We start from the raw sequence: 25120 nt of genomic DNA, 5'->3' as shown, positions 1-25120 counted from the left end.
GGATAAGGAACTTGATCATATATCAAGAATGGGGCTTCTACCTAAATTGACTTAGCAGGATTCTTGCTAAAACTAGGGCTCTGCAGGACAGGGATTGGGCCCAAAGATGTGGCCTAGAGGACTCAGAGGGAAATGTCTGAAGTTTGGTCAAGTCTTTGTCACAGCAGTAGAAAGAGACAGAAGAAACTAGCAGTTATCTTTATAAAACGAAATATTACAATCTACACTACCATATTGATCTCTTGAGCTACCAAATGTCATCTATTTCTCCAGTGTTCCAGCTGAAACAACTCTGGCCATATATTTAACTGGAGATTTTTGCTGCATTCTACACTGTGCTAATCTTGAAGCACTTAGCATAGCGCCTGACACTGAGCTAGGGTTGGGGGCACCTTAATCACCATTCACGTAGTGCCCACTAAGAATGCGGCAAGTTACTACCTTCTGACAAACTTTGGAAGAGACTGGTTATTTCACACCAGAAAAGTGAGACTTATTTAAGGTTCTCTTCCCCTTTCTCCCCTACGCCTGAGTTAGGCACCCACAGGCTCTAACGAGGAGGGGCTTCCTTGGGGTAGCGGGGGTAAGGTCGCCACGCAGTTCCCACCCAGCTTCTCAAGACAAAATCTCCCTAACGTGAGACAGCGCTGCTGGAAGCCACCACGGTCCTACAGTCGAAGGTGCCCCACCCTCCCGCGGGCTCGCGCCTGCGCACTCACTCCTGCGCCGCATCCCTGCGGCCTTGTGGGAAATGTAGTCCGGCGCCCCGGGCGTAGGCGCCGGGCAGGACTGCGTGAGCACTAGCTGCTCCTGCCCTGGTCGGAGAGGGAGAGGGTGAGTGCGGGGCTGCGGCGGGACCGGCCGGATCGGGCTGGCGCCAGGCGGAGACCCAAGCAGCAGGCGGCCGGGACGGCCTGGCGAGGCCCCTGAGGGGCGGGGCCGGAGGTGGATGGGCCCGGGGCAGCGCTCTCTCCGTCCCTGCGCGGCGCCGGGCCGCTTGCTCCAGGTGCGCCCTCTCTCGTCCCGGGAGCCCGGCCGGGTGGGAATACCTAGAGCTGAGGGCCGCCACCTGTCAGGAGCGGCGAGGGCGGGGGACCTGGTGCGGGCCCCCCGAGGGGCCAGTGAGGGGCCGAAGGCTCTGGGAGTCGTTCGCACGCTGCGTTCCTCCCTGCCGGCTTTCTCCGGGCCCCGCTTTAGAAGTCTCGGGGGGATGCTGCACCCGGTGCGCGGTCTGGGGGCTCCGGCACCTGCCCTTTGTGTAGACCTCGTCTCGCGGACGCGCCCTCTATGGTTCCCGATTCCGAGCGGTGCTGGCGTGGGCTCCCCTTGACCCATCTCCTCTAGGAATGGGGGGTGGGGGTGGGCAACCCCGTGCAGATTTTCTATTTCAGGAAGTCCTTTTCTTTCCTTGTTTAAAGCATTTTTTTTTCTCCTCCTCCCCCATCTCCCAAAAAGAAAAAGTTCACTATAGGAAAACTAGAAAATTCAGAGGAGCATAAAGGAAGAAATTACCTGAAAACTGCATTTTGGCGTGTATATATATATGAACATTGAAATGCTTTGTTTTTACACAAAGATGTGGACTTCAGTATCCTTTTCTCCATTTACTGTTAATGAGTTTTGTGGGGCCTTGGGTGGCTCAGGTCATGATCTCCCGGTTCTTGAGTTCGATCCCAATGTCGGGCTCTGTGCTGACAGCTCAGAGCCTGGAGAGTGCTTCAGATTCTGTGTCTCCCCCTCTCTCTGCTCCTCCGCTGTTCACACTCTGCCTATCTCTCTCTCTCTCTCTCTCTCTCTCTCTCTCTCTCTCAAAAATAAACAAACATTAAAAAGGAGTTTTGAAATACATTTGGAAAGGGTTTGAAGTGCACGAATGTTAAGCTTCGCGATTTTTTACAAATGTTTTTATCTAAGTACCACTTGAGCCAAGTGGATAAAAAACTTTTTACAAAACATTTTTTGAAAACATCTAGTTATACTAATGTTTAAAAACAATTCTCATTTTAAAGGGTGTGAGAAAAAGTATGTTTGTGCCCTATTCACTCCTTCCTTTAAGCCTCTGTAGTCTTTCTCAGCTTTTTTTTTTTTTTTTTTTTTTTTTTTTGGTCTTCCTCATCTGTTATAAACAATATAGGCCATCCCTGTCTCATTCTTTAAATCTCTTCACATGAAATTTCTGGGTCATACTGTAAGGCTTTTGATCCCACATCTTATTCTCTCCAGAAATGTAGCAGTTTGTAAACATTTGCAGTGTGTGCCTGATGGACCCACATCAAGTCTGGGTGTTCCTATACTCTAACTTTCTGAGAAGGTTGTTTAAATTTGCATTATGAACACTAATGAATATTTTTATGCAATCTGAGTTTTGTTTTTAAATTTTGTATGATACAGTGTTTTCTAACTAGGCAGAAATGTTACATTTTCATATGGTTAGACATGAAAACCATCCCTTCAAGTCTGTGTCAAGTCTGTGTTTGGACGTCATCTATCCCATTATGATCACAAAAAGTTCATCTGTACTTCTAGTACTGTAGCTTCATTTTATGTGCAAACTTTTATTTTCCAAATGGTAAGCCCTTGTTCTAAGTCCTAGTTCATCCTTTTCTCACTGATATGAAATATCACTTTTTCATATCCTGAATTCCTACGTGTAAAATTTTTTCTGAACCGTTTGTGTTGGAAGGGTTTTAATTTGTTCTACTGACCCTTTTCTCGGCTAGACTATAATCTGTGAGAGAGAAAATTTATCTGGTTTACAACTGTATTTGTAATGGTATCTCTCCCCTAGGAATGGTACCTGGTAACACAGTTGGTGGTCAACAATATATCTGGTAAATGACTCAGCCTGTTCCATAACACTGTGCTAATTACTGTAGCTTTATAGCTATCTGGTGGACAGGTCCTCCCTCATCATTCTTCCAAGTGTTTCCTGGCTGTTGTTAAACAACACAATTAATTTTTTAAAAAAAACCTCTTTTCGGGGCGCCTGGGTGGCGCAGTCGGTTAAGCGTACGACTTCAGCCAGGTCACGATCTCGCAGTCCGTGAGTTCGAGCCCCGCGTCAGGCTCTGGGCTGATGGCTCGGAGCCTGTTTCTGATTCTGTGTCTCCCTCTCTCTCTGCCCCTCCCCCGTTCATGCTCTGTCTCTCTCTGTCCCAAAAATAAATAAACGTTGAAAAAAAAAATTAACAAAAAATAAAATAAAATAAAATAAATAAATAAATAAATAAATAAATAAAAACCTCTTTTCCATAATGATCTTTAAAATACAATTACTTGGTATAACTTGGTTGGAAATATGTGAAGTTTATAAATTAATTTCAAAGAAGTGACAACTTAAGGACACTGTGACATCCTATCCAGGAATGTGGTATGTCTCTCTATTCATCCTTCTTTATGAATCTAAATAGCTTAGTAAATTTCATAAATAAAAGCTCCAGTTTTTCTTAAGTCAATACCACACATATCTTATTTGGTTTCTCTGTAGGTATTTTATTTTTTGTTGTTGCAGGAGCCTCATTTCTCATGGTTTCTTTTCCTTCCCTCAGCTCCGTCTCCTCTGGATTCTGCCCATCCCCTAGGAAGGGTCCCACAGAAGGAAAGAGAAGGCAATGGCTGCTCGGCCTCAGCCACTGGGAACTCAGGTAAGCTCCTTCTCTCTGAAACCTCTCCCTTACTCCCTACTACTTATTCCCATACTGTACCTGGGCTTCACTGCAGAGGACAGGGCTACAGAAATCTCTAAATCTGAAAATTTCCCACATATCCCCCATTAGTGTCCCTCAGCTGGAAGCCCTCATTCAGCTGGAAGCCCTGGACTGCTGGCCTTTTGGTGGTGCTCAAGGGTCACAAAAGGAACGAAAATCATATGAAAATTGGTCTGGGTACTTACAGGGTTTACAGACTCTCAGGGAACGTAAAAGAAGTCACTTCTCTACAAGATACAGTCATGATGACCGTACGTGAATAGGATAATAAGAACAAGTATGGCTAGGTACCCAGACTGTCAGTGTCCCAAGACCTGGAGGAGGACATCAGTGTGGCAACCGGGAGAAGTAAGGTTGGATAGGGATAACTGGAGAAGATTTGCTGTGATGGAGTTAAAGTGTCCCAAGATTAAGTCCTGACTCTACCATTAATAGTTGCATTGTCTTGGATAAGTAACCTGACTTCCCTGAAGTTCCTAATGAGGATGATGGAAATAACCACACTAACTGATCCTTTGCCACATACTTGACATTCTTAAGCATTTCACCTGGTTCATTCCGTTTAATAATATGTACTTCCTGCGTCTGTTGAAACATGAAAGAATGTAAGTAGAAAGTGCCCAGCGTAGTTACTAGAATGTTAAAGGTACTCTCCGTAAGGCATTCCTAGCATTATTCCAGCTTGGTGGAGCAAATGTGGCAGTGACTGGTGGTGAGAAGGAATCAGATACAAAGTTTGGGGTCAAATGCCAGGAAGGAGGAAGGAGTTTGTGTGTATGCTAGGCATGGGGGTAGAAGAGGAGGAATTTTTTTTTTTTTCAATATATGAAGTTTATTGTCAAATTGGTTTCCATACAACACCCAGTGCTCATCCCCAAAGGTGCCCTCCTCAATACCCATCACCCACCCTCCCCTCCCTCCCACCCCCCATCAACCCTCAGTTTGTTCTCAGTTTTTAAGAGTCTCTTATGCTTTGGCTCAAAGAGGAGGAATTTTGATAAGAGAGTTGGCATGTTCCTAGCTTTCTTAGGAAGAAGCAGTGTCCCAACAGCTAAAACAAATCATGCAGGGGCACCTGGGTGGCTCAGTCGATTGAGTGTCTGACTTCAGCTCAGGTCATGATCTCACAGTTCATGAGTTCAAGCCCTGCTTTGGGCTCTGTGCTGACAGCGCAGAGCCTGGAGCCTGCTTCAGATTCTGTGTCTCCGTCTCTCTGCCCCTCCCCTGCTTGTGCTCTGTCTCTCTCTCTCTCTCTCTCTCTCTCTCTCTCTCAAAAATAAACAAACATAGAAAGAAAAGAAAGAAAGAAAGAAAGAAAGAAAGAAAGAAAGAAAGAAAGAAAGAAAGAAAGAGAAAGAAATCATGCATGAAAGAGTAGTGAGAAGCCCAGGGTTTTTTGTTTTTTGGGTTTTTTTGTGGGTTTTTTTGCCCTGCGAGATTGCTTGCAAATGGAACCTGCTAGTTTTTACTAGAACCTGGAGGTGTTGCTCCTCTGGAAAAGGAATAAGATATTAGGGGGACTTGGTCCAGGAGACCCTAAGTTTTGTTTTTGTTTTTTTTTTTTCTTTTTAAGGTTAGGCTTGTGTAACCTTGTCTCCTCCAGTCCCACAGGATTTGTGTTTTGTCTGTTCGTAAGATCAGATATGTCGCTTATTTATCAAAGGAACCAGTTCAAAGAAGGCTTCATGAAGACAATTATTAGCTGTTGTGATTTCTGTTTCTGTACTACTTTCTCTCCTTTGTATTGTCAAGCTCCATTATAAAAGGCTTCATAACGCACCAAAATATAGGCAGGAGAAAGACGGAATTCCTGGAAAAGAAGGTTTAAAGGGGGAATGTTCAGAAGATTTTGGTTGATGAAGGTTGTGATTTGGTTGTCAGTAGCCTTGATTCTATTTAGTTAAAACAGTGTTAAGTTTTAAAATCAGCTTTTTTCCCAGGTATAATTTATATAAAATAACCCATTTTAAGCATATAATTCATTGAGTTTTGACAAACTTGTGCACCAACATAATCACTGCCCCAAAAAGCTAGACAACATTTTCATCACCTCAGAAAGTGTTGTCACCACCATCCAGTCTACATCCCCTATGCCAGGCAATCACTGGTTTGATTTCTGAATATTTCAGTAGGTGTTTCCTAGAAACAAGCTCTTGTTTTATGTAACCAAAATACAAGTACTGAATGAGGAGATTTACATGGATACAGTGCTATTAGCTATTACACATATTTTGCCACAAATGTCCTTTGGTCCAGAACCAATCTAGATTACAACTGGGATTCAGCTGCTACATCTCCTTAGCCTCCCTTATCCTGGAACAGCTCCTCAGTCTTTGTCTTGGATGACCATGACACTTGGAGTTGGGACGCATCAGTGCATCTTTCCCCTATTGGCCAGAGGTGTGACTGTGAATCGCACAAACATGACTCATATTTGCCCTTAAATTTTATCTTCTTGGGGCACCTGGGTGGCTCAGTCGGTTAAGCGTCCAACTCTTGGTTTTGGCCCAGGCCATGACCTCACGGTTTGTGGTTCAAGCCCCGCATTGGGCTCTGTGCTGACAGTACACAGCCTGCTGGCAATTCTCTCTCTCCCTCTCTCTCTGCCCCTCCCCTACTTGTGCGTGCATGCTCTCTCTCTCAAAATAAACTTAAAAATAAATTTAATCTTCTTTTTCTGAATATAAATACTAGGCATGTAGTTGTAAAAAAAAATTCTTAAGGCTATAATATATAATTACAGGTCTCAAGCCCTCAAAACTAAGCATTCTTCTGGCCTTTTAAATACCTATTTACATCCTTTGTCCAGTTTTATACTGGGTGGTTTATGTATAAAAGAAGCCTCTTATGTAATGTGGATACTAATCCTTTGCCATAAATCACCAATATTATTTATTCCCTGTCATTTTTCTTTTATATCTGTTTATAACATCTTCTGCCAGAAATCAGTTTTGGAAGTTTTATGCAGTTAACTTTCCTTTTCCTTTGTTTGGCTTTGGAATCAGGCTCTGAAAGGCTTTCTGTATCCTAAGATTATATAAATATTCTTCTACATTTTCTATTAGTTTTATCATGTTAAATTTACATCCTTGGGCTATATGGAATTTATTGTATATAATGAGAGATTGTAGTCCAACTTCATTTAAATTTTTTTTTAATGTTTTATTTATTTTTGAGAGAGAGAGAGAATGAGAGCACAAGCAGGGAAGGGGCGGAGAGAGAGGGAGACACAGAATCCGAAGCAGGCTCCAGGCTCTGAGCTGTCAGCGCAGAGTCTGAGGTGGAGCTTGAACTCAAGAGCTGTGAGGTCATGACCTGAGCTAAAGTCAGACACTTAACCGACCGAGCCACCCAGGTGCTCCTAGTCCAACTTCATTTAAAGATGTGGTGAAGCATTTCATCATCCATTCGCTAAACGGATTGAGCACCCGCCTACCACATGTTATGTGGTTACGCTCCGAAGAGAGCAGTGAATGAGTCAGGATGGGTCCCTTTCTCCTAGATCCTGTCTGGGCACAGTAATGAAGAAGAAATAATCACTGAGGACACTGTTAGGTGCTGTGGTGGCCACCCAGCAGGGCAGCATGGTGGAGTGTGATGTCAGTTTTAGCTAGGCAGAGCCGGAGTGGCACCTCTGAGGAGCTGGCATTCAAACTGATGTAATCTACTCAATAATGTACTTATTCTCCATAGATTTGAAATCCTACCTTTAATGTATATTCTATTTATACATATGTTATAAAAAGTATATGTATGTGTCTGTATACACACACAAGTTTTTCTGGACTCTGTTCTATCGCTCTCTGTTATAGTACCACACTATTTTGTTTAGAATTTATTTTGTTGAAGCAAATCCCCCCCTTGATTTTCTTTTAAAAATTCTAGTTATTGGACTATTCATTTGCATTTACCTTTATAGTTGAAATTTATTATCACCAAGTTCCAAAAGTAACTGTTAAAAAATATGCAATTCTGATTTGAATTCCACTAAATCTGTATCAATTTGAGGAAGACTACCATCTTTTACAATGTTTATTCTTCCTATTGAATAAAAATACTACCCTTCGTTTTATTCAGACCCTTCATTATGGCTTTTGTTAAGGTTGATCACAAGGATCTTACATAGTCCTATTAAGTATATTCTAAGGTTCATTTTTTTTCTTGCTATTGTGATTGAGATTTAACCATGATTGTGGTTTTTTTTTTAAGTTGGATTGCTAAGAATTATATCTGAAAACATTTCGTAGCTGTTGTGACTCAAACTTCACTATCATACTTTCTTTATAAATTATACTTTCATCATTAAAATATCCCTATTCATTCCATTTGATTCTTAACGTTTTCAAAGAATAACAATATCAAAAAGCCTGTGTTTTTAGGTTTAAGAAAGCTTTTTCATGAATGAGATAAATCCATGAATCTGCTTATTTCAAACACCATGAGTTACCCTGTGCTTTTAACATGCTGGGGAAGAAAAAGACCCATATGGAGTGGAAAGGAGAAAGGGAAAAACATCTGAAGGGATTAGCAGCAAATATATTTTATGGACGACAGAGATTAACAACAAATATATTTTATGAACAATATCATTAAATTTCACTTTGGCCTTTTAAAATGCTCTTTTGTACTTATCTAAATCAGTTTTCATGAGTCCTTTTATAGTTCAGGGATCCAGAGTGTTTCGTAGTAAAGACAAGCTCTGTGGCAACTTGGGAGCTCTGCTCTTCGGGTGACAAGAATACAGGGAAGTGGGGAAGACCGGTGTATAGCCCATAGGTGTCTGAATCTGAGCTTCTAATTTTGTCCAATATATTCAGCTAACAAGACAATTTATTGAAAAAAAAGTGGATTAATTTTTGGAAAGAGAATGTCCTATTTCTGATGTTACCTTCTTTTACAAAGAAGGGGCTTGTGTTTTGTTTCCACGTATATTCTACCTTATCTGCTATTTATGTGTTCTCTTCCTTGTTTCTTCTTTTTTCTTTTCTCCTTGCTTTCTTTTTATTTGCATTTGCTGTATCTTGTCTCTATCCCCCTACATAATTATTTTTTAACTTTGTGTTTTAGGTCTATCTCTTATATGTGCTAGATTTGAAACCAACTTGAGAGTTTTTGTCTTTTTAAAAAAATTTTTTTTAAGTTTATTTATTTATTTTGAGAGGCAGAAGGACAAGAGAGCATGAGCTGGACAGGGGCAGAGAGAGAGAATTCCAAGCAGTCTCTGTGCTGACACATTACAGAGCCTGATGTAGGGCTCGAACCCACGAATCATGAGATCATGACCTGAGCCAAAACCAAGAATCAGATACTTAACCAGCTGAGCCACCCAGGTACCCAAGAGTTTTTGTCTTTTTAATAGAGAAAGTCAATTCATTTACGTATGTTGTTACACAAGTATCAGGTCTTTTTCTGATTATTTAATTATCTAGGTGTATTATGCTTTCTTGTGTCCTTTTTTTTTATAACATTTATTTATCTTTGAGAGAGAGAGAAAAAAGCGTGAGTGGGGGAGGGGCAGAGAGAGACACACACAGAAGCTGAAGCAGGCTCCAGGCTCTGAGCTGCCAGTACAGAGCCTCATGCGGGGCTTGAACTCATGAACTGTGAGGTCATGACCTGAAGTCGGACGCTTAACTGACTGAGCCACCCAGGCACCTCTCTTGTGTCCTTTCTTCACATTTGTTAAACTGATGATTTTTCTTGGTTGGTTTTTTTCCTTTCATAAAATGTAAGTTCTGTCGTGTAATTAGATCCTACTAGTAGCTATCTTTATATTTCTTGACAATATTTGTGAGTGGTTTTTAACATTTTTTTTAATGTTGATATATTCATTAAATAATTAGGAGAAAATGAGGAGGTAGAAAGCAAATGAACTCTGCCTCTGTTTTGACACTTTTTCTGGAGATTCACAGCCAGCAGGATGTAAAACACACAAATTTTTTGGACGTTGGTTCCGTCCCATCTGCGGTCTCTGGGCCTTTTATGCCCTCTGCCCACTTACACAGCACAGCACCTCGTCGACTGTTTTATTCCCATTATCTAGTCCCTACTTCTTTCCATACCGTCTTCTTTCATCTTTTTCAGAGAAGTTTGAAGTAATTTCATGTAGCTGCTTCTTATTCCTGATCTTCCATTTAGCGCTTCATCCACTGTAAGTTGACTTCTGCCTTCACCACTCTGTGGAAATTAGCTAATTTTCCAACCAGCAGCTCTCTTTTCAGTCATCATTCTGTTTGACCCACCCCTTCCTCCCTGAAACTCTCTCTCCTCCTACCTGAGTCTCCTTCCCTCTCAATCCCTCCTCCCACGCCCCCTTCCCCCACTCTCTCTGATGGGGGTTGGTTGCAAGGGTTCTTTTCTTGGCTGCCTTCTCTTCTCACAACACAAGGAGTTAGATGTAGATGGCCTTTGGTTTGAGCCCCAGCTGTGTGATCTTGGAGATGTGATTTAACCATTTTCATCCTCAGATTTCTCATCATAAAATGGTGGCTTTAGTGCTATCAGTCTAACAGGCTGTCATATGGATTAAATGAGGTGAGGTGTCAGACACACTTGTTAGTGCAAAACTCAGGATGTTAGTGCTGCCTTCCTGTGTTAGTCAGGGTTCTTTAAAGAAACAGAACCCAGAGGATATACATAGATACAGAAAGAAGTTATAAGGCATTGGCCCAGGCGATTAGGGTGGCTAGAGTCCCCACAGTCTGCCCTCTGCAATCTGGAGGCCTAGGAAAGTCAAGGTGTATGTAGTCCTACTACAAACCCAGAGGCCTGAGGTCCAGGGGACTGATGCTCTAAGTCCTGGTCCAAGTCTGAGGGCTCAAGAGCTATGAAGGCCAGAGGAGGAGGCTGTGTCAGTTCGAGCAGAGCCAGCAAATTTGTCCTCTCTTAGCCTTTTTGTTCTATTTGGGCCCTCAGTGAATTGGATGATGCCCTCCCACATTGCTGAGGGCTGATCTTTACTCAGTCTACTGATTCACTGGGAGCGCCCTCACAGAAACACATGGAAATAATGCTTTACTAGCTATCTGGGCATACCTTAGCCCAGTCAAGTTGATACATAAAAGTAACCATCATGTGAACTCATTCAACAGATACTGAATGCCTATCCCGTTTTGCTTCCTAGTCTAAGGGCTAGGGAACGAGGCTGAAATGGGCTTATAAATTTGAAATGCCATTTCCAAGTCAAGCTGGGTGTTTTATTGGTCCTCTCAACCATGTTCTAGATGTACCCTATTTGTACACTTTTTCCCTCCATTAACTGGGATTCCCGCCTATATAGTAAAGCCTGAAATTCCATGTGCTGCCTTGACAACTTTGAGCCTCATGGGGGCTCCAGAGACCTAGCTATGAGTTCCCTTGGTCTCCTTGCCCCAACCCAGCAGGAAAAGCACCCTACTCAGCTAGCTCTCCCCTCGGCCTGACCAGGTGCACTCCTCCCTCCCAGTGAAACCTAATGGGTTTCACCTCCCTACCAGCCCATGCAACTGTTCAAACAAGCCAACTGCATCTTCCCACGGTTACCAAGGGTCACCTCACCCTCTTGTCACTACACAGCCTGTCTCCCACAGCCCCTGCTGGTTCACAAGTGCAGCCCCTGCGTGGCCCTGCATGGTGGGTATTTCCTCCTTCCCCAGGCTATGAGTTACTGATAAATTGCTGTCAGTCTTTTCCATCCAGTGCTGGGTGTCATGTGTTCACTCATCTTGTGCTATTTAAGGAGCAGGATCCCTCCTTCACTAGTGGGGTAAATGGGAGGCGATCAGAACACCACCTACTTTTCTCCAGTGGTAATCTAGAGCAGCCTTCTGTATGTTTCCTGGTTATTCCCTAATACCTCCTCTTCCTGTCCTTAAATGCCAAAGCATTTTCTATATTATACTTATCTTTGATTATTTCATGATAATGCACATTTTTATTTAGTTTCTTTTGGCAGATAATACATTTTTCTCACACAGATCTCTTTATCCTGTCCCTTCTAATGCTGCTTGTTTTTGCACTTCCCTCAGGGGGATTTTATTGGCATAATCCTTTGAGCATGAATTTATAGTTTCAGGAGTCAGTGACATTCAAGGATGTGTCTGCAGATTTCACTTGGGAGGAGTGGCTTCGTCTAGATTCTGCTCAGGGGAATCTGTATGAGAAAGTGATGCTGGAGAACTACAGGGACTTGGTTTCACTGGGTAAGGACCTCTTCTCGGAAGTCAAAACCTCCCTGCTGACAGCCTTCCCCACCTCCTGACACCTTGTACAACCAATGAAATTCAGGAATCTGCACTTGTAGTCCTGCTGTTATAGGTCACTGTTTTAGGGTGTTCTCTTTGGATGTGGGCTGGAAAATGGAGCCGTCAGAAGGCCTGAGGGGGAAGGGACAAGGACAGGTGCTGGGAATGGTTTACTCCATTCAGAACCCAAATTTAGTGTCTCCTCCCGAGCAGGGCATCAGCTTTCCAAACCAAATGTGAGTTCTCAGCTGGAACTGGAGGAACTGAGCCAGGTGACAAAAGAACTTCCAGCGTGCCTCTCTCCAGGTGAGTATCGGGTGGTGGGAACTGGCTGCCTGAGTGTGTCCCCCCAGAAGAAATCACAGTGGAGCTCCCTGGGTCTCTAGGAGAGGCTGCACCACCAACATGTATTCTCTCAAATGCCTCCACCTTACTCATGTTGCTCATCCTCTTGCAAAAGTCCTTACCAGGGAGGGAGGGAATCCTGGATGAGGATTTAAATGAGTTATTATATTCGTAGCACTTATTAATTGCCTTGAACATCAGCAAATGTTAGCAATTATTATTTCCTCTTCTGTCTTCATCTGTACTCCGAGTCCCTTTCTGGCTGTCTCTATATTCTCTTTCCTCTGTTTCCTGAGTCTTTCAGCCATACCCTGTATCCATAGCTTTCTTTTCCCTCATTCATTTAAAACTTTGTCAGCCTTTCTAAAGGAAACTAACGTTGAGTTGCATACTTGTATACGTGTTTATAGTCTTCATTTAAAAACAAATGAAGAGGGGCGCCTGGGTGGTGCAGTCGGTTAAGTGTCCGACTTCAGCCAGGTCACGATCTCGCGGTCCGTGAGTTCGAGCCCCGCGTCAGGCTCTGGGCTGATGGCTCAGAGCCTGGAGCCTGTTTCCGATTCTGTGTCTCCCTCTCTCTCTGCCCCTCCCCCGTTCATGCTCTGTCTCTCTCTGTCCCCAAAAAAATAAATAAACGTTGAAAAAAAAATAAAAAACAAAACAAAAAACAAACAAATGAAGATGACTTTAGCCTTGTTATTTTCACTAGTAACCTCACATCTTACATATTCCCTTTCTTGTTCCTAAATTTTTAATCTGCATCCGGATCTTTCTCCTCTAAGCATTTAATGCATTTAGTCTTTGTTATCTGGTTTCTAATCCCCATTACAACTGAGATTTCTCTGTTAGATGTTATCACTTTTTCTGAAAAAAAAACACATTTTACACCCTTTTATTCTCTACTCAATATGAAAGCATTTACCACTTCTTCTTAATATATTTTTTAAATTAAAGAGATAGACACATATTTTTTGATCTCTGGATAGTGTATGGCTATCAAGTACAAAGCAATAAAAAATCAGTAAAATAACATATTGATAGGAAAAATAGAATCTTCTGAACATTGCTGCTGGTTTCCAGTTAGCTTTCTGTTCTTTAGAACAGGATTTTAAAGAATCACTGGTTCAAAAGATGTATTTTGTAGGGCTCATGCTACATACTGCACAATTTTGGATATTTTATGATCCCTTAAGGTAGCTTTAAGTGCCTTTACTATATAGATTTCTGTGGATTTGATTACTATTGCTATTTTTATTTTTTCTTATGTAAATGACCTATTTATTCAACAAATATTTTGTGAGCACTAGGCCCTGGCCCTAGCACTGTGGTTATAGCAATAAACAAGACAGGTGGTTTCCCTATGGAGCTTATTAGTCTAGTGGGAGGACAAAAAATTAGTAAGGAAATAAAGTAGGGAGGGAGAAGGGACAGGAAAGGAAGGAGGAATGAAGGGAATGAATGACTTAGAGTCCCAGTGCCATGTGGAAAAAGCAAGCAGCATAGGGGAACTAGATCAGGTAACAGAAGCTGTGTTTTATTTATTTATTTATTTATCTATCTATTTATTTATTTATTGGTGGGGTTTTTTTAGTTTTTTTTTAATGTTTGTTTATTTTTGACAGAGAGAGAGAGAGAGAGAGCATGAGTGAGGGAGGGGCAGAGAGAGAGGGAGACACAGAATCCGAAGCAGGCTCCAGGCTCTGAGCTGTCAGCACAGAGCCCAACACGGGGCTCGAGCTCACAGACCGCGAGATCAGGACCTGAGCCGAAGTCGGACGCTCAACCGACTGAGCCACCCAGGCTCCCCAGTACTTATTTACTTAATGTTTATTTTTTTGAGAGAGAGAGAGAGAGACAGAGCGGGGAGGGGCAGAGAGAGAGGGCAGACACAGGATCTGAAGCAGGCTCCAGGCTCTGAGCTGTCAGCACAGAGCCCGACTCGGGGCTCAAATTTATGAACCTTGAGATCATGACCTGAGCCTAATTCGGACACTTAACCGACTGAGCCACCTGGAGCCCCACAGAGGCTCTGTTTTAGAGGGAGTGATCAGAGAGGGTGGATATTGAACACCAGTGACGGGGACAGAAAAGAGTAGTCAGAGGAGGAGGAGAGAACTTATGGAGAGCCACGGGAAGAGAGAAGCAGCGGGAGTGTGCAGGTGTGCTCTAAGAACTGGAGGGTGCTATGGGCCTTCGCCATAAGGACGCGGCCTTGGGGAAGAGCACTTGTAGTGCAGAGGGAACTATGCTGTGGGTAGATGAGTAAAGATGTTTCAGACTGTCATTTCAACAGAGTTAGCTTTAGAGGAAAAGGAAGAAAGGGCAAGAGCTGAAAGAAGTCAGAGGTCAAGTGCCTCTGGTTTGTTCACCAGCGAAGAGACTACTGTGTATTTACAGGAGCAGAGGGGAGAAACTGAAGACCCAGAAAAGTGGAGCAAGAGAATGATAACAAGAAAACTGGTGTGCAAACGCCAGGTCTGCTTTTTTCCAGGTTTTCTTCGATGTTACTGCCAGATTAAGTGACCATTTAGTCTTCTTATCCTGTCCAAAATCAAGACAAGAAAGCGTTGAGGACGGGGTGCTGTATTCGGCTCTTGCCCAGCCACCATGACTCACTCCTCATAACCCTATGGGGTAAGTACTGTCAGCCCCTCTCCAAGTGCAAGAGATGGGCTCAGAGGGGGAATGACATGCCAGAAGTTGAACACAGGATTCTTATTTTGTTTTGTTTGTTTTTGCCTTCGGGTTTAATGCTAATTCTAAAAAAAAAAAAAAAAAAAAAAAAAAATCCTAACTTTCTTTCCTTGCCTTGCTGTCCCTTCTTATTTCCAAGTATCTAGCAAAAATTGAACTTCTACATCCTGGCCCAACTTTCCTTTTAAATTTTTTTTTTTTTTTTACATTTTATTTATTTTTGAGAGAGAGACAGAACGCAAGCTGGGGAGAGGCAGAGAGAGGGAGAGAGGGAGACACAGAATCCGAAGCAGGCTCCACGCTCTGAGCTGTCAGCACAGGGCCCGACGTGGGGCTCGAACCCATGAACCATGAGATCATGACCTGAGCCAAAGTCAGATGCTTAACCGACTGAGCCACCCAGGCACCCCCCAACTTTCCTTCTAGATGATCGTTTTCCTTTTTTGTACTAAGGTTTTCATCTATACAGTTGCTACTTCATCATTAGATTTTGCCTCTTAGAAAAGCTGAGTAGAAAATGTAAAGACAGAAATGCTGTTCCTAAAGACAGCATTATTGCTAGTAAACTTGTTAATGTTGAAATAGATGGGAATTATTAGTAATATGGAAAGCAGTGAATTTTTAGCCTCTAATCAGTGGTCATTAGACTTAGCTCCGTTGGTGATCAGTTTTGAAGGAAACAAATAAGAACATGTGTGAAGTATTAGAAATCTATCATCAAAGATTATGTCTATAAAATAAGAAACTGGGATTCTGTAATATTTTAAGATCTCCAGGAAGCTACCCTTTACTACCCCTAAACATAGAAACTTATTATTTGTGTTTTATACACGACTTTGTATCATTCTCAGAAATGTGCCGTGTGCGCGCATACGTCTGCGTGTGTAAACACATGTACACATACACACAGAATTTATATACTGTTACAGAATCCGTATTTACCTTCATGTTTAGTACAAATGCATTATCTGTGCCTCCGTTAGTAGGAAAACTAATCTAAAAGACCATAAAAAGTGTAGGAATATCTATAGTTCATTGATCCTCATACGGGGCAGGCCCACCCCTGCCTCAGGACCTCTGCACTGGTGGTTCCTTCTGTGTGGGATGCTCTTCCTTCAATAGTCCTGTGGCTCCCTCCTTAGCCCCTAAAGTCTTGGCTTCAGTGTCCCCTTTTCATTGTGGCCTTTCCTGAAAACTCTATACAAAATTGTAAACCTTTCCCCTCACTCATCAAGTTCCCTGTTTCCATTTTATTGCTTTTCTTTTTTCCATAAGGTATGCCAATAAACTCCTAAGTATTTTACTTATTTACTATATTGACTGTCCTTCTTCCTCTCACGAAAACATAAGTTTCCTAAGGGCACAAATATGTTTTGTTCATTATTATATCCTTAGCACCCTAATCAGCATTTGGCTCAATAAATATTTCTTGTAGGACTGATTAATCATGTTCAGAGGATCAATCTGGCTGCTATATGCGAATGCACTGCAGAGTAGGAAGTCCAGTCAGGTGAAAAGCCAAATAGTCTGGTTGAGTGGAAGGAGTAGCTTAACTACTACATAGGGGATAGAAGATAAAAAGAAATCGACTTGCCCTAGGAAGAGCGAGACCTGCTGCCCAAGTGCTATACCCACCCCAATTCTCTGCAGGCTCTTGGCCTCTGCTGTGGCCACTGTCAGCCTTAAAGACTGAAGGATCTATATTCTCCCAAACCCTTTGGTCCTAGGGACTCTTGTTCATGTCCTGATGAGTACCAAAATTATATAAATCCTATAACTAGACATTCTAAGATCATAAGAGAGTATGAGCTATCACTTGAAAGGCCTGTTTAGGAAAAAAAGGAAAGGAAGAGAGAGCTGTATATTGTTTCACAGGAAATAATAATGGTAATGATAACAGCTAACAATCAAAGAACTCTTATCCTGGCCAGCCATATCGCTGTGCACATTACAGGACCCTTATTTAATGAGGTAGCAAAATAGCAAGCATCTGAAACCTCATCCAATCTTGGAAGAGCTGCAATGGGTTTGTTTTTTTTTTTTTTTTTTTTTTAGTTTATTCATTTAATTTGAGAGAGAGAGAGAATTCCAAACAGACTCCACACTGTTAGCACAGAGCCCGATGTGTGGCTTGAACTCACAAACTGAGATCATGACCAGAGCTGAAGTCAAGAGTCGCTCGCTCAACCGACTGAGACACCCAGGTGCCCTGAAAAAGCGACAGTTTTTGATCCTTAGTGCTCCAGTCCCAACTCCTCAACGTTTCACTAATTCTGAGTAAAGCTACCCTAACAATTTTGTTTCCAGGGAGACAGTTGTGAGATCTGGGAAAAATAAAAAGTTCCTCCCCTCTAAGTTGCCTAATGTATTGGTCACACTTTGGGAGCAATATTAAATAGTAATCATCCTTTCCTTGATGGTGTTGTTAGTATGAATTGTAGTAGGTTTTTTTTTTTTTTTTAATGTTTATTTTTGAGAGACAGAGACACAGCATGAGCAGAGGAGGAGCAGAGAGAGAGGGAGACACAGAATCCGAAGCAGGCTCCAGGCTCTAAGCTGTCAGCATAGAGCCTGATGTGGGGCTTGAACTCAAGAGCCGTGAGATCATGACCTGACCTGAAGTTGGATGCCTAACCGACTGAACCACCCAGGCGCCCCTGAATTGTAGTGTTTTATGTGTATGCTTGGGTACATTACTTATAATTTTGTTTTTGAATCGGGATTGGATGTTGGACATTATCAATTACTTTTAAAGCATCCATCAGGTTGGTCACATGTCCTTTCTCCCATGACCTATTAATATATTAACAGATTCCTAATAGTGAACATTCTGGAACTCCTTGGATAAATCCTTTGTTCAAACTGAATATTTAAGTAGTATTTCAGAAATGGTTTAGGAGTACTGTAATTACTACATCTTTCATATTTAAGAATGTTTTGGTTTTCTCTACACATGTATAGAGTACTAGCCATGTGGAATTTTTGAGTCACATCAGTCTTTCCTCAGTCCCTTGTAGACATGGCTTCACTGTCTTCTGGCATCCTGTGTTCTTGGAGAGAACTCTTAGGCCAGTTGTTTATCTATCTATTTATTATTTTAAAATATTTATTTATTTTTGAGAGAGAGCACAAGTGGGGGAAGGGCAAAAAGGCGGGGAGACACAGAATCCGAAAGAAGCAGGCTCTAGGCTCTGAGCTCTCAGTGCAGAGCCTGATACAGGGCTCAAACTCATGAACTGTTAGATCATGACCTGAGCGGAAGCTTGACACTTAACCAACTGAGCCACCCAAGCTCCCCTCTTAAGCCAGTTTTTAAAAAATTGTTGGTAGTCCATTTTTTTTTCTACAGCAAATCTCCAGAATTAACTTTAGATCTCCAAACTCCATGAAAAAATACTGAATCTTACTGTTAAGTTTTCTGCAGTACATAATGGTGTTTCAACTTAAAATTATTATTTTCCAAAACCGCAAATATTTTGTTGTTCTCATTTGTTTTTAGAAATGTCATACAGAACATGTAAAATGCATGTACTATTTAGCAAAAACCTACATATGCTTCTAATCCCTTTGTAAATGTTAACTAATTTTTGTTCTTACATCCACACTATGCAATAGGTGCTATTTAACTGATGAGGAAACAGGAGCACAGATAGGTTAAAAATAACCTGCACATGGTCACACAGCTAATGGAGCCAGGTAGTCTGGCTCCAAAGTTGTTGTCTTAACCATTATGCCATGTTGCTTCTCTCTATAGTTCATAACAATAAAGATGAATGAATAATAAGGAAAGCAAACACCCAGACACTAGAACCCAGATTTGTAACATTGCTAGTATCTTAGGAATGCTTTGTGTGAACCTCTCCATTTATATCCTCCTACCTCCACCCAGAACATAACTACTGTTCTCACTTTGGTGATAATTCCCTTTCCTTGCTTTTCTTTACAGTACTGCCATCAATAAAGGAATCTCTAAATGATACAGTTTAGTCTGTTTTTCACATTTACTTAATTGGACTCTTACTATATATATTTGTGTATAGATAAATTATTCATTCATTCTTTTTGTTATATGTACATATCTTATTGTTAATGTTCACTGTCGTAGTTGGGGCTGCTATAACAGAATACCATAGACTTGGTGTCTTAAACACCAAGTGTTTCTCATAGTTCCTAGAGGCTGGGAGTCTGAGATCAAGGGGCCAGTGTGATTGGGTTTCCAGTGAGGGCCCTCCTCCTGGCTCATGGACAGCTGCCTTCTCACTGCATCCTCCTGTGATAGAGAGCAGAGATAGAGGAGGCAGGCTCTGTTGTGTGTGTCACTTCTTTTTTTTTTTTTTAATTTTCTTTTTAACATTTATTCATTTTTTGAGAGACAGAGTGAGACACAGAGTGTGAGCAGGGGAGGGGCAGAGAGAGAGAGAGAGAAACCTGTGTTTCAGATTCTGTATCTGAAACAGGTTCCAGGCTCTGAGCTGTCAGCACTGAGCCCGATGTGGGGCCTGAACTCACAAACTGTGAGATCATGACCTGAGCTGAAGTTGGACGCTTAGCCGACTGAGCCACCCAGGCGCCCCATGTGTGTCACTTCTTATAAGGGCTTTCCCCTCATGACTTAATGACTTCCAAAGGCCCTCTTAGTATTATCTCACTGGGGATTAGGCTTCAACACATGAATTCTGAGGAGACACAAACATGAAATCCTTAACATTCCCTGATTTCTACTGTTATATGTGTTTGACAGTTTAGTTATTCTGTTGTTGGTGGGCATTTGGGTTGTTTCCATTTTTGCTATTGTGTACAATGTTACCTTAAAACTTACGAATTGTGATATACCTTTGCAAGGTAGATTAAGTGTATGTACCTACTAGTGGGTTTGCTAAATCATAGTCTTTGTACCTGTTCTGAGTTACTAGGTAGTGCTAAACTTTTTCAAACATCTGAACCAAACTGCATTCCCACCAGTGGCATGTGAAAGTTCCCATTACAGCACATTGCTAAAATCTGAAGATATCAGTCTGTATTTTTTCATTTTGTTACTCAGGTGTATGTGGTAATCATATCTCAATGGCATTTAATCAGCCTTCCCCTGGTTACTGTTGAGATTGGGTATCTTTGCTAGTTTACTCACCATTATGGTTTCCTTTTCTTAAGTGCTTATTCAAGTCTCTTCCCCATTTTTGTGGCAGGCTTAGTGTTATGTTTTATAAATCTAGGTTCTAGTACTGTATGGGCCAGGTGTTGCAAAGATCTCCTCCCAGTATGTCACTGTTTTTGCTGTTTTCTTTCTTTTGATGCTTTTGAACCTCTACATAGTTTCCAAATTTGGTATGTTTTGTGTATCATTTATCTTTGAGGGCAGTTCTGTCTGGAGTTTGTATTTGTCTAAAAGTGTGAATGGATCCTCCTTTGCCCTTTATGTTGTTTATTGGGTAGCACTTTGTTCTCAAAGAGCTTTAGTTGGACAGCTGGATAGGATAGGATAGTGAAGTGGGGTAGGAGGCAGTTCATGTGTTGCCTGTTGGTATTTCACCCTCAGATAAGTCCTTTCTGGGGTTACTTGGTGGTGTGTGTGTTTTAGAAGTAGAGCCTGTGTGGCTTTCCACTTTTTTTCTTTTTTGTGTGTGTAAGCAGGTGAGGTTATAAGGAGGAGGTCCAGTTAGTGCATACCTCAGGCTTCATAGTAAATTCTCCTGCCCACAGGCCTTTGGTTTGTTGATTCAGTATTGATCTTGGTTCTGGTAATTTTGGTCAAGCTGACAACTGATTCTCAGTTTGTAGTTTCCTGTCCCCTGCTCTCATTGTCCCAGGCCATTTTGTCTAGGATAAGAAGTGGGTTCTGAGAAAATAAAGTCTTAGTGGCCACAAGGTCCTTCCTTTTAGCCTGATCTCAAGCAGCTCAACAGATCCTACTTTGCCTTTCCCTGACACCAGTTCACATCTTTAAGGAATGGATATTTAGGAAAGGGTAGAGCCCTTTTAGCCCCTCTTACCTAAAGAGAATGAGAAACTTATAGCCTGTTGAAAGTTGGTGGGAGTGGGGGATAACCCTTAGATTGTGTCATTCTCCCTTTAATTTCAAGTAGGTTGTGGTATTTTATGTTCCAAACAAGCATATTCCCTAAGGGTAGTTTATGTGCATTATCTTACTTAATCCTCACCATATTATTTTTATTTTTTATCTGTGAAAACTCAAACCCAGAGAATCAAATAACTAGTTAAAATGGTAAGTTAATAGCTAGGCTTTAAACCCAAGTATGTCTGACTCCAGAGCCAATAATCTTTTGCTGTGTCACACTGTGATGTTATACAAAGATTTAGTGTCAGAACTAGAAACACCATTTCAGGAGAGAAGAAACTGCTGGTGGAAATACCGGTACAATGTGGCAGGGCTTTCTGATCTGCTTCCCGCGCCCCCCCCCCCCCCATCCCAGCTTGTCTGTATACTTCCCTTCATTGCATCTTCATTATTCAGCCTTGTCCAGTCATTCAGCCTGGTCAGTGATTTCAGTGTCCATCCCTGCTGTATACATAGGCTCACTCTTTTCTGTGCTTACCACCTCCTCTCGTTCTCCTGTTATTTATGGACTGGTTCACTGTTCCTTCCCTATGTTTTTCTTCCCAGTTGTAGGGACATCTTTGAAAGCTCTCACATGTGCCCTATAGTTATTCACAGTTTCATTCTCTTATTCCCACCTTATACAGTTTTTAGTTTCCCAGCACAGAAACCAATGTGCATTTGAATTTTTTATTTTTTTCAGATTGGAAGACAAGACTTGAAACCAAAGAGTCAACTATAAAGCCTAATACTACTGAAGATATAGCTTATGGGGTAATAATGGAAAGGGAAGGTCTCTGGCATTCTTCTTTAGGGGAAACCTGGGAACCTGATAATTGGTTAGATGGGCAACAGAAAAACCAGGATAGACCTCTGGGCCAAGTGTCAGTTACTCATGAAGAAACCCTCACTGAGAGGAGGACATGTGGAGGTAATGAATTTGCAAGATGTTCTAGTCAGGGGTCAATCCTTGATATAAAACAAAGTATTCCTGTGGGAAAAAGGCCCCATAATCAGAATCCACATAAAGAAGACACTAAACAGAATTCTGAATTAATTAAAACTCAAAGTATGTTTGTTGGAAAGAAAATCTATGAATGTAATGAATGTAGGAAAACCTTCAGCCAGAGCTCATCTCTTCTTAAGCACCAGAGGATTCATACTGGGGAAAAACCCTATAAGTGTAATGTATGTGGGAAGCACTTCATTGAGCGCTCCTCCCTTACTGTACATCAAAGAATTCATACTGGAGAGAAACCCTATAAATGTAATGAATGTGGGAAAACCTTCAGTCAGAGCATGAACCTTACTGTTCATCAACGAACTCATACTGGAGAGAAACCCTATCAGTGTAAAGAGTGTGGAAAAGCTTTCCGTAAAAATTCATCCCTTATTCAACATGAAAGGATTCATACTGGAGAGAAACCCTACAAATGTAGTGAATGTGGGAAAGCTTTTACCCAAAGCATGAATCTTACAGTGCATCAAAGAACTCATACAGGAGAAAAACCCTATGAATGCAATGAATGTGGAAAAGCCTTCAGTCAGAGCATGCATCTTATTGTACATCAGAGAAGTCATACTGGAGAAAAACCCTATGAGTGTAGTGAATGTGGGAAAGCCTTTAGTAAAAGCTCAACTCTTACCCTGCATCAACGAAATCACACTGGAGAAAAACCCTACAAATGTAACAAATGTGGGAAATCCTTTAGCCAAAGCACATACCTTATAGAACACCAGAGACTTCATTCTGGAGTAAAACCTTTTGAATGTAATCAGTGTGGGAAAGCTTTCAGTAAGAATTCATCTCTTACTCAACATCGGAGAATTCATACTGGAGAGAAGCCTTATGAATGTATGGTATGTGGAAAACATTTCACTGGGAGATCTTCCCTTACTGTACATCAGGTTATTCATACTGGAGAGAAACCTTATGAATGCAATGAATGTGGAAAGGCCTTCAGCCAGAGTGCATACCTTATTGAACATCAAAGAATCCATACTGGTGAGAAACCCTATGAATGTGATCAGTGTGGAAAAGCCTTCATTAAGAATTCATCTCTAATTGTGCATCAGAGAACTCATACAGGAGAGAAACCCTATCAGTGTAATGAATGTGGAAAAGCCTTCAGTCGGAGTACAAACCTTACACGACATCAGAGAACTCATACGTGAGTTAAGTTTTCACTGGACCCTTCACTAGGATTAACTGTTCAGTGATAATAGTCATGTAACATAGAAACCTCATAAATGTAATGACTGTAGGAATCTTTCAGTTGAAGTATAAATTACTATATCAGATAATACCACTGCAGGAAAAACCATATAAAATAGAAAAATCTTAATTCAGAAAGTAAAACTTCCTCCTTTACATCAGAAGGTTTAAATAGCTCATGTTCTAAACGAGGATTTGTGTTGAAGATAAGTTCTATTGTGTCATACTGCAGATCTCCTTTGGACATCAGAGACTTCACACTGGAGAGAAAATGTGAGAGTGCTTAACTGGACAGCTCAAAGACCTGGTATGTAGTCCTCATCTGCCACTAACTTGGACAAGTCACCTACTTTCACCAGGTCATGGTGTCCTTATTTGGTAAATGAGGGATTTTGAATTTAGAAGGTCTCCAGAATCCTGATTAGTTCTAAAATGCTATAAATATAACCAATATTGGGAAATCCTTGACCTTTTACCATGTTATATATGTTATCTAGATGCTCCTTATCTGCAATCTGGTTTCCCTGGATGTTTTGAGTCAAAAGTCTCTACCTCTACCAAATGCTATTATTATCCCTCCATTTCCCCACCCCCACCCCCCACTGTTATTTTCTCCCTAAAACATAGGTTGATTGCTACTGGGTGATGAAATAACTGTACAGATCTTAATGCCATAGCATGCTGTTTTGAGTTCTCAATTAAGTCATTAAACTACTGTTAAATAAGCTAATTACAAAACAGTGTAACTTAAATATAGTCTCTAAGTACATAGGATTCAAATACATATCTTTGTATCATAGTCTATCAAATTGGAAAGGAAAGGATGCTAAACACTAATAGACATGAAAATTTGACATAGTAATGAAATCTTTACAACTCAAAACATATTCAGAACAGTCATAGGTTTTATAGATCTACAGTGATGACAGCAGTTAGGACAATTTCATTTATTTCATACACAATAAGTGCTAGATATGTGATAGACATGATCAGAAAATCAGACTGGGGAAGGTATGTTCTTTGAAGGGCTAAACTAAGAAATTGGCAGTGGAGGAGAGGAAAGGAAGAATTCAAGCAATAAGGAGGCAGAATCTGGATAATGTGGTAATTGATGGAATGTAGGAACTTGAATTTATTTGGGTGGATGTAGTGCCTATCATAATTAAGAACACATAAAGTTGACTGATTCTGTGGGTCAGTGATAAGTTCAGTCTGGGGGATTTTAAACAATCTGTAGGTATCCAAGTGAAGATCCTGACAGACTAAAATAACTAGCAGGGTGGTGATGAAGGATACTCTGAGCATACAGTCATCAAACAGGGTAAGTGGAGGAGGTAGAACCAGTAGGAGCTAAGAGGAAACAACAGCCAAAAGAAAAATGAAAAACAGAAGGAAAAATTAGAAGATGGTGGTACAGAAGTAAAAGAATTTTGTGTGGGGTAAGAATAGTTAATATTTTCAAATGCTTTGGGGGGTTAAAGTAAGATAAAAATAGAAAACGACCTTTGGCGTTGGTTATTGATAACCTGTTAAATATTAGTAGGCTGGAGAGTGAAAAGGACTTAGTATCTTGACTGAGAAAGACATTTAGAAAGATAACTAGAGGGAGATTGGGTTGAGAGAGTATATCTATCAGAAGAGCTTTTTGGCTACAAATACTAGAAAGCCCAGTTAACAATCCTTACAAGCAAACAGGGATTTTTTTTCCTCACATAACAAATCTGGAAGTAGGCTGGCATTGTTTCAAAGACAAAATTAATTCAATGCCTTGAGTTTCATGGCTTTTCCATCAGGGTTATATGATGGCTGTTCTGCTTCAAGTAAAACATCTGCATTCAAGGCAGGAAGAAAGGGTATGGGAAGCACCAGCAACATCTGTGCC

General features: G+C 41.3%; 1 protein-coding gene and 1 long non-coding RNA gene across 6 annotated transcripts; one reads left to right on the top strand and one right to left on the bottom strand.

The window, feature by feature from the left end:
• Nucleotides 1-795: 795 nt before the first annotated feature.
• Nucleotides 796-23968, top strand: ZFP2 (ZFP2 zinc finger protein). Of its 5 annotated transcripts, none has more exons than XM_030316361.1 (7): nucleotides 796-834; nucleotides 3549-3644; nucleotides 11755-11887; nucleotides 12143-12235; nucleotides 14750-14908; nucleotides 21727-23194; nucleotides 23471-23968. In XM_030316361.1, exons 6-7 carry the CDS (start codon nucleotides 21804-21806, stop codon nucleotides 23523-23525), a joined length of 1446 nt encoding a protein of 481 aa, XP_030172221.1. In that variant the 5' UTR covers nucleotides 796-834; nucleotides 3549-3644; nucleotides 11755-11887; nucleotides 12143-12235; nucleotides 14750-14908; nucleotides 21727-21803; the 3' UTR covers nucleotides 23526-23968. The 5 variants fall into 5 exon arrangements, 4 of the variants coding, with proteins under 4 accessions (XP_030172221.1, XP_030172227.1, XP_030172236.1 ...); XR_003968962.1 differs by lacking the exon at nucleotides 796-834 and adding an exon at nucleotides 940-1006 and having other exon boundaries at nucleotides 21727-21797; XM_030316367.1 differs by lacking the exon at nucleotides 796-834 and adding an exon at nucleotides 940-1006 and having other exon boundaries at nucleotides 11792-11887.
• On the bottom strand, nucleotides 2106-3552 carry LOC115514432. Its single transcript, XR_003968969.1, has 2 exons — nucleotides 3243-3552; nucleotides 2106-2971 (listed from the first exon to the last, which is right to left on the bottom strand). It is a non-coding gene; the product is annotated as an uncharacterized LOC115514432 (long non-coding RNA).
• Nucleotides 23969-25120: the final 1152 nt, after the last annotated feature.

The sequence above is a fragment of the Lynx canadensis genome, chromosome A1 (assembly GCF_007474595.2).
Source record: "Lynx canadensis isolate LIC74 chromosome A1, mLynCan4.pri.v2, whole genome shotgun sequence".
Taxonomy (NCBI): domain Eukaryota; kingdom Metazoa; phylum Chordata; class Mammalia; order Carnivora; family Felidae; genus Lynx; species Lynx canadensis.
This window is presented reverse-complemented; position numbering and strand designations above follow the sequence as displayed.

Coding starts and splice junctions, on each gene's coding strand:
- ZFP2 (XM_030316361.1), top strand. CDS start 21,804: ATGGAAAGGGAAGGTCTCTGGCATTCTTCTTTAGGGGAAACCTGGGAA. Junction 23,195..23,470: donor CGACATCAGAGAACTCATAC/GTGAGTTAAGTT, acceptor GTCATACTGCAG/ATCTCCTTTGGACATCAGAG.